This window comes from Aedes albopictus, chromosome 2 (genome assembly GCF_035046485.1).
Source record: "Aedes albopictus strain Foshan chromosome 2, AalbF5, whole genome shotgun sequence".
NCBI classification, from domain to species: Eukaryota; Metazoa; Arthropoda; class Insecta; order Diptera; family Culicidae; genus Aedes; species Aedes albopictus.
This window is the reverse complement of record NC_085137.1, coordinates 159,914,921-159,928,509: the sequence shown is the minus strand read 5'-3', so window position 1 is coordinate 159,928,509 and position 13,589 is coordinate 159,914,921. Positions and strand designations below refer to the sequence as shown.

The 13,589-nt window shown below is 42.8% G+C and overlaps 1 protein-coding gene across 3 annotated transcripts in view; it reads left to right on the top strand.

Moving 5' to 3' along the window:
* LOC109414307 (homocysteine-responsive endoplasmic reticulum-resident ubiquitin-like domain member 2 protein) overlaps nucleotides 1-13,201 on the top strand; it is a 51,433-nt gene extending 38,232 nt beyond the window's left edge. For all 3 annotated transcript variants that reach the window (XM_019688125.3, XM_029859363.2, XM_029859364.2), the window contains exons 3-4: nucleotides 9,865-10,539; nucleotides 10,616-13,201. In XM_019688125.3, the coding sequence (XP_019543670.2) occupies nucleotides 9,865-10,539; nucleotides 10,616-11,093 (1,153 nt within the window). In that variant the 3' untranslated portion in view covers nucleotides 11,094-13,201. The remainder of the gene's footprint in view (nucleotides 1-9,864; nucleotides 10,540-10,615) is intronic.
* The last annotated feature ends 388 nt before the right edge of the window (nucleotides 13,202-13,589 follow it).

Genomic DNA, 13,589 nt, shown 5'->3' with positions numbered 1-13,589 from the left:
ATCCTTGAGGTACTCCTGATAAAGTGGGTTTGAAACTTGAGAAAGCACCATTATAATTAACAGCCTGACTACGATTACTCAAATAACTTTTTACCAGCTTTGCAGCATCGGCAGAGAAACCATAAAGTGAAACTAGTTTATTAATCAATTTAGTGTGTGAAACTCGGTCGAAGGCTTTAGCAAAATCGATCATCAATAAAATTGTTATGCCATTTTTGTCAACCGTCTGTGCAATATCATCATGGACTCTCATCAAAGCTGTTTCAGTGCTGTGGTGTCTCCTAAAACCGGACTGGAAGGGATGTAATAAGTTCATTCTGGTAACATACTCCGAAATCTGTCCTTTGATAAGCTTTTCAAATACTTTTGATGTACTTGATAACAGGCTTATAGGCCTCAAATTGGTAATTGATGAAATGTTTGGCTTTTTGTTAATCGCAATCACTTTAGTACGCTTCCATTCACTTGGAAATTTATTCGTTACTATTATAGCATTAAATAAATGTTTAAGCATGGGCAGCAGAAGAGGAACTAAGATTTTTACGAACCTTATGGGAATGCAGTCCATTCCGACGGCATTCGACTTAATTTCGAATACTGCGTTGACTATTTCATAATCAAGTACCGGTCGGAACTTAAACCCATTTTCGTTTCCTAAATATTCGACACTATTGGTTTCCTCAGTACAGAAATTTAAAGAAAAAAATTCATTTATTGAATCCGCAGTGAACTCTTCACTGTATGAGTTGGTGTTCCTATTTGTTATTCCTAAATTTTTCACATTCTGCCAAAGTTGCTTGCATGGCAAGTTGACATTCAATCGTTGTTTGTCAAACTCTGCTTTTGCTTTTGATATAATAGAATTGACTTTGTTCCTAAGCCGCTTATGACTGGCTTTATTCTCGACAGTCTTATTGCGCTTCCAATTTCTGTATGCGAGATCCCGTTCTATTATTGCCTTTTCTATACTACTGTTGAACCACGGATTCTTTCGAAAGCGCCGGAACTTCAATGGAAAAAAATATTCATGAAGCATGCACAGGTTGTTATTCAGTATGCTAGTTATAACATCAGGATCATCTACACTAAAATATTCATTCCAATTGATTCTATAAAATTCCTCCTGTAAAGCAGCGGCATCAAAATTGTTGTAGTCACGAAGCCAATATCCGTTTGCCTTATTTTCGTGTGAGTAATCAAGTGATGCAAATATAAGATCATGTTTAGAAATTCCAGACATCGATATTTGACTGAATTTTAAAACTTTTTCTGCCGAGTCCGTAATTAGAAGATCAAGCACAGAAGAGCCTGTATTGTAAAAGAAAGTTGGTTCTGAATTGATAATGCTGTAAGACATACTTGATATAGTATCTCTGAACCATTTTGATTTACGAGTCTCATTAAGAGGATCTGTATTGAAATCGCCAATAAAGTACGTAGAAGCATAATTTAAAGAAAATTCATTGAAATGAGCACGTAGGAGATCTGAGCAATCGATATTCGGGGGATTATAGTATACGGCCATAAGCATTCGATCACCTCCCACAAAAACCTCGAATATCAAAAACTCGGTTAACCCACCTTCATTTGACGATTTGCTAAGCAAGAGAAACGGTAATCCTTTTCTAATATAAACAGTAATTCCACCACCATGTCGATTTCGGTCATTTCTTATTAGAGTGAAGCCGTTGACCTCTATCATTGTATCGGAAATGGAACCGTCCAGCCACGTCTCAGTAAAGCAAGCAATATCTATTTTACTCTCGAATATAGTATTTTTCAACTCTTCAAATTTTGCAAATTGTCGTGCACAAAGGCTTTGTACATTGATATGGCAAACGTTCAGCTTTCCATTTAATAAAATTGAATTAAGCACAGCTCTAGAAATAAATAAACCGTCAGTGGTATTGTTCCTGGACATAGGGCCATTATCCATTATCAAACGATTGAATTGGCTTCAGAAGAAACCTACCTAACAGACGAGCAAGCAACGAGAACCCAGCAGTTAAAGAGAACCTACACCTAAACCTAAATAGAACCCACATATTTCTGTGTCTACTAATTTCCTTTTTGGCTCGCAGCCAAACCGTTACGTACAGTATTTCATAATTCAAGACCATATCAAATTGTTCACCTAATCATTTTTTTCCTTCGAATTGTGATTTTTATGAATGATATTTCAAATGATATTTCAAAAACGCAATGAATACAATGAATCCCCTGCAACAGCAGCAGCAACATGGATGAACAGCAACAACAACAACAGCAGTAACCAACCAGTAGCAGCATCCAACCATCAGCAGCAGCAGCATAAACGCATCGTGGAATCCAACAGCTAACTTTCAGGAAGGAAGAAAACACGGATATTTTGAGGAGACGGAATCATAGGAGTATTTTTGGCTAGGAATACGGGTGTTTGCAAGGATAGGTTTTTTTTTTTTTTAAATAATTTTGAAGATAACTTTTAGGAGTGGCTGGATTCAAGGGAACCAGGAATCGGAGACATGGAGATAATGGGAAGGAAACTGAGAATCTTTACTGGATAGGGTTTTTACAGAACGACGTGACCTGCGGCAACGAATGAATTGCCGTGGCTTTCTCCGATCCTTTGGGCTTCACGTACACGATTCCATCACGTGTTGTTACAGTTTCCAAGCGTCCCGCTTTCTTCAACTTGATGGCTTCACTCCTGATCCGCCTAGCGTTGGCCGTGAGGTTTTCATTCACATAGACACGGTTCTCACTCTCAAAACCAATGTGACGAAGGGAAAGTGAGCGCTCCGAGAGGTATTCACGGTAGAATTCGTTCCGTTGATTGCGAAGAGCAAATTCACAGAGAATGAGTGGTGTCAGTCTAGGAGCGATTGGGGACCGAGATAAGCGTTGAAGGTGAACGAGAGGAATGTTTGTCTCTGAGTACCCGATACATGAAGCAATTTTGCAGAAAATATCAGCCAGGTTCTCATGGTTCAGATAGGGAACCCCAGAAATAATCAGTTCTCGATTTTTGTCAGCCCGATGAACAGCCTCGGCGATGTAGTCCATCTCATAACGTGTAGCTGCCACCTCCTCCTCAAGTTTGATGACTCTTCCAGAAAACTCATCTCGAACTGCAGACAGATGACTTTCAACCTTCGATATACGCATCTCCAGAGCAGCATTACCGCTATCTATTTTCGCTTCGATCCTTTCACTGGTGCTGGATAGCATACTTTGCATTTTCGTCCACAACTCACTTAAACTGTTGATCTCCTCGTCATCATGTTTTGAAACATCTTCACGGGAGCGTTTGGCTTGCGATCCTACAGTGTTCAGAGACGACGTAGATCCCGAGCGAGTGACAACTTTCGTGTTTAGCGACATAGTGGTGCGACGATAGATGGTAAACACCAGAGATGCAGGTGATAATACTGAAGGGATCACACCAAAATAGCGAAGAGCGATGGAATACTTTTATCGAAATCTTTCAGTTGAAAAAGCACCACTGCTTAGCACTTCATATTATTCCACTGCACTGGCCTTAATATCGTATCAATCCACAATATTTTCGTAGAAATGAGATGTCCCACAGATGTTTAACGTACGATTTGGCTGCCAGCACCTTTAGCTTATGCACTGTAGTACATCCCTTCAGAAAACTGTTTCTTTTTTGTAAGAATCTCACTCAATATTCTAAATGAATATATCTCAAGAATGTGAGAGAACCGTTCTTGGAATTTCTCTCAGGATTCTGGAAGAATTCATCTTAAGATTCTGGAACATTTTGGAAGAATCTCAAGGAAAAGCTTCTCTTAGGATTCTGAAACAATCTATCACAGGATTATGGGAGAATTCCTCTCGGGACTCTGAGACAATCCGTCTCATAGATATGGACCCAGTCAACCAGTGATCGTATAAGTTGTGCATATGATGATAAAGTGGAGGCGATATGCGTACATTTTACATGCGCCTTAATGGAGGCATGCACGCATATGGCCTCCACTTTATCATTCTATGTGATGTTTTATACAATTACTGGTTGTCTGGGAAGTAATCTCTCTCAGGCTTCTAGGAAAATCCCTAATAGAGTTCAGAGAGAATGCCAACCAAGATACCGTTAAAGTCATGCCTTCTTTTCTGGGTAATGTCACTCAGGATTCTGGTGTAATAATTTTCAGCATTCTGAATAAATCTCTCTCATAGTTCTAGAGGAACTCCTTTCAGTATTCTGGAGGGTTTTGGGGGAATTTTTGTCAGCAGTCTGCGAAAATTTATCTCAGTACTATATGGGAATACTTCTCAGAGTTCTGGGAAACCTCAGGATCTTTTTTTCAGAATGCACTGTCTCAACGTTATATCCATTTTTAAATCAGAGTCGCGAAATGTTCGATGTGCAATCTCAAATTTTGGTATCGAATTTGTTCAGACAAATGAAACATACACGAACTTAAACTACATGCAGCAAACGAATCGTTTTATAGTTTTTTAATATTTTATAATACCGAATCGATGTGAAAACATCGATTCAAAGGATTCGATTAAATCGGTGAATCGATTCTGCTGATACGATTCGAATCGATTCACAAAAATCGATGTCTCAGCCAGATTTGCCCAATGCTGGATAGTATTAGAATAAGCAATCGAAGTAGATAATCCGTGCCGCTACTGTCAGAAATACAATTTTTATTCTTTTGTTAACCGTTTCCCAAACCACACGCGTTTCACTCTGCAATAGGTTATGGAACCCAGATTTAACCTGCAGGTTTCAAGATTTTTTTTAACAGAAGAAAAGGAAGATGTTCACGAGTATAAGTTCCGGTCAGCGAGAAGATGGAGTGGCCGCCGGCGGACGAGGCGTGACTGATGCGGGAAGCGTTCGAGTCAGCAGGAGTTCCGTAGCGCTGCCAGCCATTGAGAAGCTAGGAGGACGGGAAAATTACATCACGTGGGCGTTTGCGATGCGGATGATCCTGATCCGCAAGGAAAGCTGGTAACGGAAACGGTGAAGTCGTTCCTGAGGAAGTGAAGCTGCAGGCCCTGGCGACGATCTGCCTTAGTCTGGAGAGCTACAACTACAGCCTGGTGCAAGATGCGACCACGGCGAAAGACGCGTTGGAGAAGTTACAGGCCGCATTCCAGGACAGCGGACTGACACGGAAAATCGGACTGCTGCGTAAGTTTACTTCTGTGCGGCTGGTTGATTGCCCTAGCGTCGAGGCGTACGTGGACGCATTAATGAACACGAGTCACAAACTCGCATCCGTGGCGTGGGTTTCAAGGTGGACGATTCGTGGCTCGCAGCGGTTCTGCTGATGGGTCTTCCGGAGCAGTACGAACCCATGATCATGAAACTAGAAGCTTCCGGGACAGCATTGACGGCGGACGCGGTTAAGGCGAAAATTTTACAGGACGTAAAACTTGATCGCGGTCCGGTCAGTAGCAGCAGCACGGGCGGTGTGCTGCACAGCCAAGAAGTCGACGAAGGTAAGCAAGCAGAAGAGCTGGTTGGAGCAAGAAGGTCGTGGTGTTCTTTCTCGAGCGCAAAAGCCAGGTACTCGAAACTTTCCAGAGATTCAAGGCTAGTGCGGAAAGGCAATCCGGACAGAAACTGTAGATTCTACGCACGGACAATGGGACGGAATACATCAACAAGGCCTACCGTCAAGTTCTGGAACGAGAAGGCATCCGGCATCATACTTCGTACCCCTATACTGCCGTGAATCGCAAGTCAGTCCCATCTGCATTTTGGGCAAAAATGAGTTAATGACCGTTTTCGAGCTTTCTTCGGATGATCTTTCAGCTGCGTGCATAAAAATATATAGTTTGTTCAGTGAAATTGAAAAACAACACCAAGTCAGATTGTCCCATCATGAAATGTAATCGCAAGTCAGTCCCATTACGAACTTGTGTGCCCTCCAGTACAAGACCTAACACTATTTTAGCTAGTTTTACATTTTTCACTGTTATGTTTTAACGTTTGAAACAATATGTGAAAGTTTCATGATGATCGCAGAAGTTTTCAATTTATAGCGATTTTTTAGAGTTTCGTATAGAAATCGAATTTGAAAACTTCAGAGGCCATTTTCTCAATGCCTACTTTTTACATATGGGACTGACTTGCGATTCACGGCAGTATAATACATCCGAGCAGAATGGTGTCGCAGAGCGCATGAACCACACACTGGTGGAGAAAACGCGGTGCATGCTCAATGATGCGAAGCTTAGTAAGGAGTTTTGGGCGGAAGCTGTCTTGACGGCGGCCTACCTGGTCAATCGATGTTCAACACGGTCGTTGGAATACCAGACGCCGGAAGAGGCATGGACAGGAAAGAAGCCAAACCTGCGACATCTGAAGGTTTTCGGATCCAACGTGATGACACACGTTCCAAAAGTGAAGCGGAAGAAGTTTGACCCCAAGTCGAAGGAGGTTGTTTTCGAAGACGAAAATTTCGAGGACGCTATCGAAACAGCTGAAGCTGCGCTCCCGCCACAAATCAATAGACCAGCTGATTTGCAGCAAGGATTAAGGCGCAGTGGCCGGGAGCGACGATCCGGCGGCCTACGAAGAGGTTTTGCGCCGGCCGGACCGAGACCATTGGATTCGAGCGATGAATGATGAGCTGCGGTCCCAGAGCGAGAACGAAACGTGGGTCCTTACCGATCTGCCCGAGGGGCGGAAAGCGATCCGGAGCAAAGGCGTGTTCAAGTCGAAGCGTGGTCCTGACGGCGGCGCCATCGAACGGTATAAAGCCCGTCTCGTCGGGATGCTCGCAACGGCCTGGACTGGATTACGATGAGGTATATTCTCCCGTGGTACGGTATGCCACAATTCGGTACCTCATGGCGCTTGCGGTGAAGCACGACCTGGATATCGTCACTGCGTTTTTGCAGGGAGATCTCGGCGATGAAGAAATCTACATGCTGCAGCTGCAGGGAGTAGATCAGCGAAACGGCAAGGTCTTCCGATTGAAGAAAGCGATCTAAGGTGAAACGGGACGCCGTGTTATTTTTCATATCTTGCCTCTCTTTCTAACAATTTGCCTCGCGGTTTTGGAGATGGTAATCTCGAATTCTATCGCACTGAAGATGTTGAAAACCAATCAGCATAGGCACTACAAGTGAGCATACACAATGATAGGTTTTTGTCGCAAAATATGAAGTAGAATCTGAGATTACCATCTTAGTAGCAACTAGAGATGGTCGGGTTTCAGATTTTACAGACCCGAACCCGACCCGTACCCGAACAATTTTCAATTTCAAAACCCGGACCCGACCCGTACCCGAGAATTATTTGTTCCGTCAAACCCGGACCCGACCCGAACCCGAAAAATTTTCGTCGATCAAACCCGAACCCGACCCGAACCCGAAATTTTTTTGCCAATAAACCCGACCGAAACCCGAGTTAAATAATAATCATTAAATGTAACGGATACAACAAATAAAGCATTTTTCTGAATACTGATTTATATACATTGGTACCAAACCCGACTTGAACCCGACATTATTCAAACCCGACCCGACCCGTACCCGAAAATTTTGAAATTGTTTAAACCCGGACCCAACCCGTACCCGAGCTTTTTTCAAATTTCCAAGCCCGAACCCGACCCGTACCCGTCGGGTTCGGGTTCGGGTCGGGTTTCGGGTTTGAAAACCCGGAACCCGACCATCTCTAGTAGCAACAGAGCAATAATGGCGGGTATTTTTTTGACCGTCTCGTTCGCCCTTAACCATGCAGCGTTTTTTCGTTCCGTAGCATTCTCGTTCCGTCGACTTCGTTCCACGTACACAATAGTGCTCTCGACTGCGTCATTGATGGCTGCTGTTACTGTACTCCGGCAGTCCTTTAGAGGGGCCACAACGAACGCACCCTCGTCTGGCAGCACTGTCTCGAGATGTTGCGTGTATACCGAGGCGAAATTCGGTTGCTTCAATCGTTTCTAAGTTTTACCGTGGCGATCACCAGTACCGTACATTGTTGATAACGGAAAGTTTTGGGTGCAGTTTGACCAACACCAAGAGTCGACCATAGGCCCTGACGTCGATAATGTTGGAGAAGTGTCGCCCGTCATTCAGAACGTGGTCAATTTACGATTCCGTCTGTTGTTTTGTTTATCTGCGGGTGTAACGATAAGAAACGCTGTGTTGTAAAAAGGTGTTACGAATGGCCATGTGTGCTGAACTTTCGAATCGTCGGTCTGAATTCCTCTTGCTGACCTATCTGAGCGTTTGGGTTTCCAAGATGTTTTTGACTTCGTGCCTTAAGCAACTGTCGTTCTCGTATTCAAGCTGTGCCGTATCCATCATTAGTGCTTCCGGAGCGTGGGTTGTGCACGTTGATTGTGCTGAAGTCAGACCTTCATCAACCTGTCTTCTTTCGGCGGTCAGCCATCACGATGAAAGCTGCTCTGAATTGACAGTTCTATACATTGGACATTAACCCCTACTTTCCGACTCGGGCGTCGATCAGCCGCCCCTAATATGGGAACAGACGCTCAGAGCACACCTAACCCCCCACCCACTCATCTGTCATCTTATGAGCAAAGTTCCCACCTAAACTGGTAACCTGATCTTCCCTGAGTTTGCTTGCAGTTTCCGAGTGGTTTCCAGGGAGGCAGGGATAGGGGTCGCTGGACAGAGATTAATGATCTTCATTAATCCTGTTAGTTGGTTCAGCGACATGTGTAACAACTATTACGTTTTTGGCGAACACGCATGCTCGAGGCATGCCACGCGAATGACCATTTCATTTTTTTTAGCAGAACACCGGATTCATAATATTTCCTAAATAGAAGTTCTTTGTAGTGGAGCGGACCTGGTGTGATGGTTAGAACACTTGACCATCACGCCGAGGACCTGGGATCGAATCCCACTCCCGACAAACTCGCAAAATGTGAGTTCTTCCTTCGGAAGGGAAGTAAAGCGTGGGTCCCGAGATGAACTAGCCTAGGGCTAAAAATCTCGTTAATACAGATAAAAAAAACAGTTCTTTGTAAGGAAGCAAGGCTCCTGGAATAAATCTACTATAACTATAGTTTTTCACATGTGTCTACAAAGAATGATAATTTCTAATCTTTTATGCTGAAGATGACCTAACTAAAGGGTGAGTCAATAATTATTGTGCCATTTTCAAACTAACGTAATTTTTTTTCCTACTTCACCAAAATCAACCAAATTTTGCAGTTTCTCCTTTTAGTCTATTGTTTACATACATATAATGAATTGAGCATTTTTATCAGTATAATTTCGGTCGACGTGGAATAAATTTAGTTAACAGTTCTAAAAAAGATGTTGTACAATCACATGCTAAAATCAAAAATCATGGTATCACGCCTTGGAACATTTAATGATTATACATTATCGGATCATCTTAATGTGCGTCAATAGGTATCAGGAACGATTTGTCAGTGAAACATAAGCTTGGAGCTGGGTGAAAACCAGGCACAATGCGCATAAACAAACCATATAGCTTTAATTATTAGTCTCAAGTGGAGCCTAAACATGTTCACATGGAGGGCGTCAATTGAAAATGTCGTAAATTTCACTAAAACGCATTCTAAATTTGAACCTATACCAAAAAGTTGAAATACATACATATACTAAACTACTGTAAAAATTTGGTTTCATTTCGTTAACTGTAGACAATTTGCGAATCAGTTGAAGGTAGGGTGGCACAATAATTAACGACTCACCCTTTAGGTAGCACAAACAAGAATAGCAGCGATAACATCGAATAGTAAACTATTAGATACGAGATTTATCCTTATTTGAGTTGATGTTTTTGTAGTCTATGTTATGTTCCTACTAAATCGTTGACTTCAGATTGTGCTTATTGCCACAGTACACTTAGCAACAAATTGCTAATTTTTATATCCTCCATATTTGCAGGATATCCAACGGACAAAATCCTCAAGCGCTGTACGCCAGTGCGCCCACCAATGCAGCCAATCCCATCATACCTCAATCTAGTCCCCAAACAAATGTCGCCCTACCGGCCAACCAGCCAAGTCAAAACCCGGTGCTGGCACAAACCCTACCCAACCTGGCCTACTACCCGTACCTGTCCACAATGAGCTCGTCGCCGATGCCATCGGCCAGTAGCATTCCGGCTCCGATCACATCCAGTGGCACGATACCGACCAGTCCGTCGCCGGCCACCCCAGGTGTAACGCCCGGTCCATCTAGTCAACCAACGATTCCGAGCCCGGTGTCGTCCCCGGCTGCATCTGCTGCCGGACCCAGTCCCAGTGGACCGTCTTCAAGCTCATCTGCCCCGACGACGGCCACGGCATCGGCCGCGACCGTACAGGCGGATGCAACGGCACAAGCAGCGGCGGTACCAGCAGCTGCTGCACCCGTCGCAGCCGGTGATGGTGCGGCTGCTGCTGCGGCCGCTCCAGCCCGGAGGTTCCCCAACATCGTCGTGGAAGAGCAGGAAAACCGCGATTGGTTGGATATTTTCTTTAGCATGTGCCGCGTGGGCATTCTCATGACCGTGGTGTACTTGTACTCGTCGCCGATGCGATGCATTGCGGTGTTATTTGTTGGAGTGATGCTGTATCTGTAAGTATAGATACTTAGTAGAACCAAGTAGTAGTAGTTTAGTCGACTAACCTCCTCGTTTTTCTTCTATTTTTAGTTACCAAATAGGCTTCTTCCGCAACGACAGACCCGACCGCATGGAGTTTGCCCGGCGACTAGTGGTCCAGCAGATCAACATGGCCCACATCATACGACAGAGGGCCGAACAGGCGCGAGGACGAGCTGCTGCTGCTGCTCCCGCTCCGCCGGCAGCCGCCAACCCTGCCGTCGCGGAAGCTACCGCCAATGCACAAGCACAAACACCCACAGCTGCCTCGACCTCGACAGCAGCGACAGCGCAAACCGACGAAACCGATGGATCGAAAACGACGCAGACCACTAACGACGATGCCCCCGCTCAACAGGGTGAAACCTCGACGGAACTCACTGGTGAAGAAGTAGCGGCGCCGGATCCGGCGACGGCCAACGTCCCATCTGAGGCTCACCGCGTAAACATCACAGACGTGGCCGCATTCCTGCGAACAATGGTGCTGTCGTTTTTTGCGTCGATTATTCCGGATACACCGGCCGCCTAGGCTATGGCGGCAGCAACACGCCCATCCCCAACATCACATCACGCTATGGTAATGTATTTGTAGTTTGGTAGAACCGGGACTATCGAAATCTGTGAATAGCTATATTGTTGTAGGAAAGGTGACACGTGTTTTTGATTGTAGGAGGATTTGCGGTCTATTTAGCAGTCATACGAAGAGAGATGGGATAGGAAATCAACATTTTTGTAAATATCAACACCTGATTGGCCCAATTTTTGTTACGGCTAGAAATTTTCACATACATATACTAAATTATAGAGATGCATTTTTTCTTTTATAAATTGTCTACGTTTTAAGTTTGAACTCACGCTACACACTCTAGATCGTTTGAGCAGAGAGAGATTTGACTTTCAAATCGGAATGCTGTTCACGTAATTAACATTTAGATATCGGCTATCGACATAAGTTAGCACTAGTACAGAAAACTAGGCGGCATGTTCTGATGCTAACTTTAATCCTCTGATGGATACCTGGGGTCCTACTATTGCAACAAGTGATTAACATTCAATTAAGTTGATGCCAAAGAAGAATCGCAGAATTCACGTGGTGTTTACGAGTATTCTTGATACTGTTTTTGGAAAAATGAGAAAGGTGCTATTGGCAAAGGTGTTCAGAAGGTCTAATGTTCTAATAGCCGCACCCTTAATTTCCTATTTCTAGCAATAAAGAGTGTCCTACATCACGGTAAAAAACGCTGAAATACAAATACCTAGTTGACCGATCCGTTCCAAATTTTTAGGCAAAACTGTAACCCGTTTATAGGCCTCTGGCATATTCATTTCGTTCAACTTCTATACCATAACACTGCACAACATTTGGCGTCCGCTTCTTCTGTACGGAAAGCCACATTTTCCTTATGCCTTCTTCAGATTTCAGTATTTGTTCTTCATAATAGCCCATATTTTCCGATGAGCCTTAGTTCCGGTGCATTGGGCTAAAAGAGGCCATGTAGCCATATGGGTGTTCAGCATGACCATGCTGAGTGAAGCGTTTGATTCCTTTTTCGTGAAGGAAATTTCCTTGATTTTCTTGGGTATAGAGTATCTTCGTACCTACCATACGATATACACATGCAAAATGACCATTGGCAGAGTAAGCTCTGAATTAATAACTGTGGAAGAGCTTGTAGAACACTGCAGGTGCCGGCATTATGTGATACTTCTAGTGGGGACGTAATTTCAAGAAGAACAAAGATGTTTACAAAGTTCTTACAAAGTCTTAACACGGGAAATTTGAATACAACTACCAAACAGGCAATTGGATTGATCAACAAGCGACGTTGCTTTTTGGCTCTTTTTGGGGGACGCTATTTTTATCAATACATAGTTACTTCGAAAAACTGATAGATAAAAATACAGTGCAAACAATACACTCGAAACTATTTCCACCAAAACTTTTAAGAACAAATACCGAATAGGTAGTTTTCTACAGCGTTTTTTTGTAATGAATTTTAATCTGGGACACCTTTTACCTACAATACAATTGATGTGTATCCACCAGTTATAGTAAACTGTATGATAAGTCACAGAGAACAGAAATCTAAGTCTAGTTTCAAAACTGTGTAAGGAATTTAACGGTCATTTAAAAAGGCAAAACAAGTGGCAACATCGTGATGGCGCTGTTATCGCTAAGTTCCCACGCTGCTGTCAGTGGTGAATATGAAACTTATCTAGATATGCGTATTCACCCCTGACTGTGGCAACATGCTGCTTAGGTGACGCTAGTGTTCTCAACGCTAAAAATATTTGCCTTCTTACACAGCGTTTGAAAGAAAATTTGTTCTAACTTGGATGTCTGTTCTAGTGGATAATAAACATTTGTTATGTAATTCTTTTCGTACGCCACGTAACATGTATTTTTGTCAACAATTGGAGCGACCATTTTCTGTAGCCGCACTACACTTTTTCTTTGGTTATTTATGTTTTCATAAAAAATCACCAAAATGACACATTTACGCAAATACGAGGGAGAAATAATGAAAATTCTATCGATCTATGTACGTTTCAGCTTGTAAAATATCGTAACTGTTATACCATTTTTACTTGTAAGTATATCTATTATCATGAAATCAATATAAAAAATTAAACATACTATTGTAGTGTTTCCTTTTGGCATTATTTCTTCGAAAATTCATTCCCTGGTCAATTCCTATAACATGCGAAACAGTACTACAATCTTAACAACTATCGTCCTTTTTTTTTAATTCATAAAATTTATAATATTTGCAGAATTTTCATGAATTTCGCTTCACATTCAATAAAACGATCATTAACAGTCCCCAACCGATGTTTTGGTTCATCTTGCAACATTTAAGAAGGTAAAAACATGTATCACAAATCAATACTGAATCGTATTCTAAATTAATCAATTTAAAAATTAAAAATATCGTTTTAACATTAAGAACTATCACCAAATTTAAGAAAAACCGCGGGCTGAATTACGAAGTACGATAAAAATTTGTCATCAGTTTTACAATAC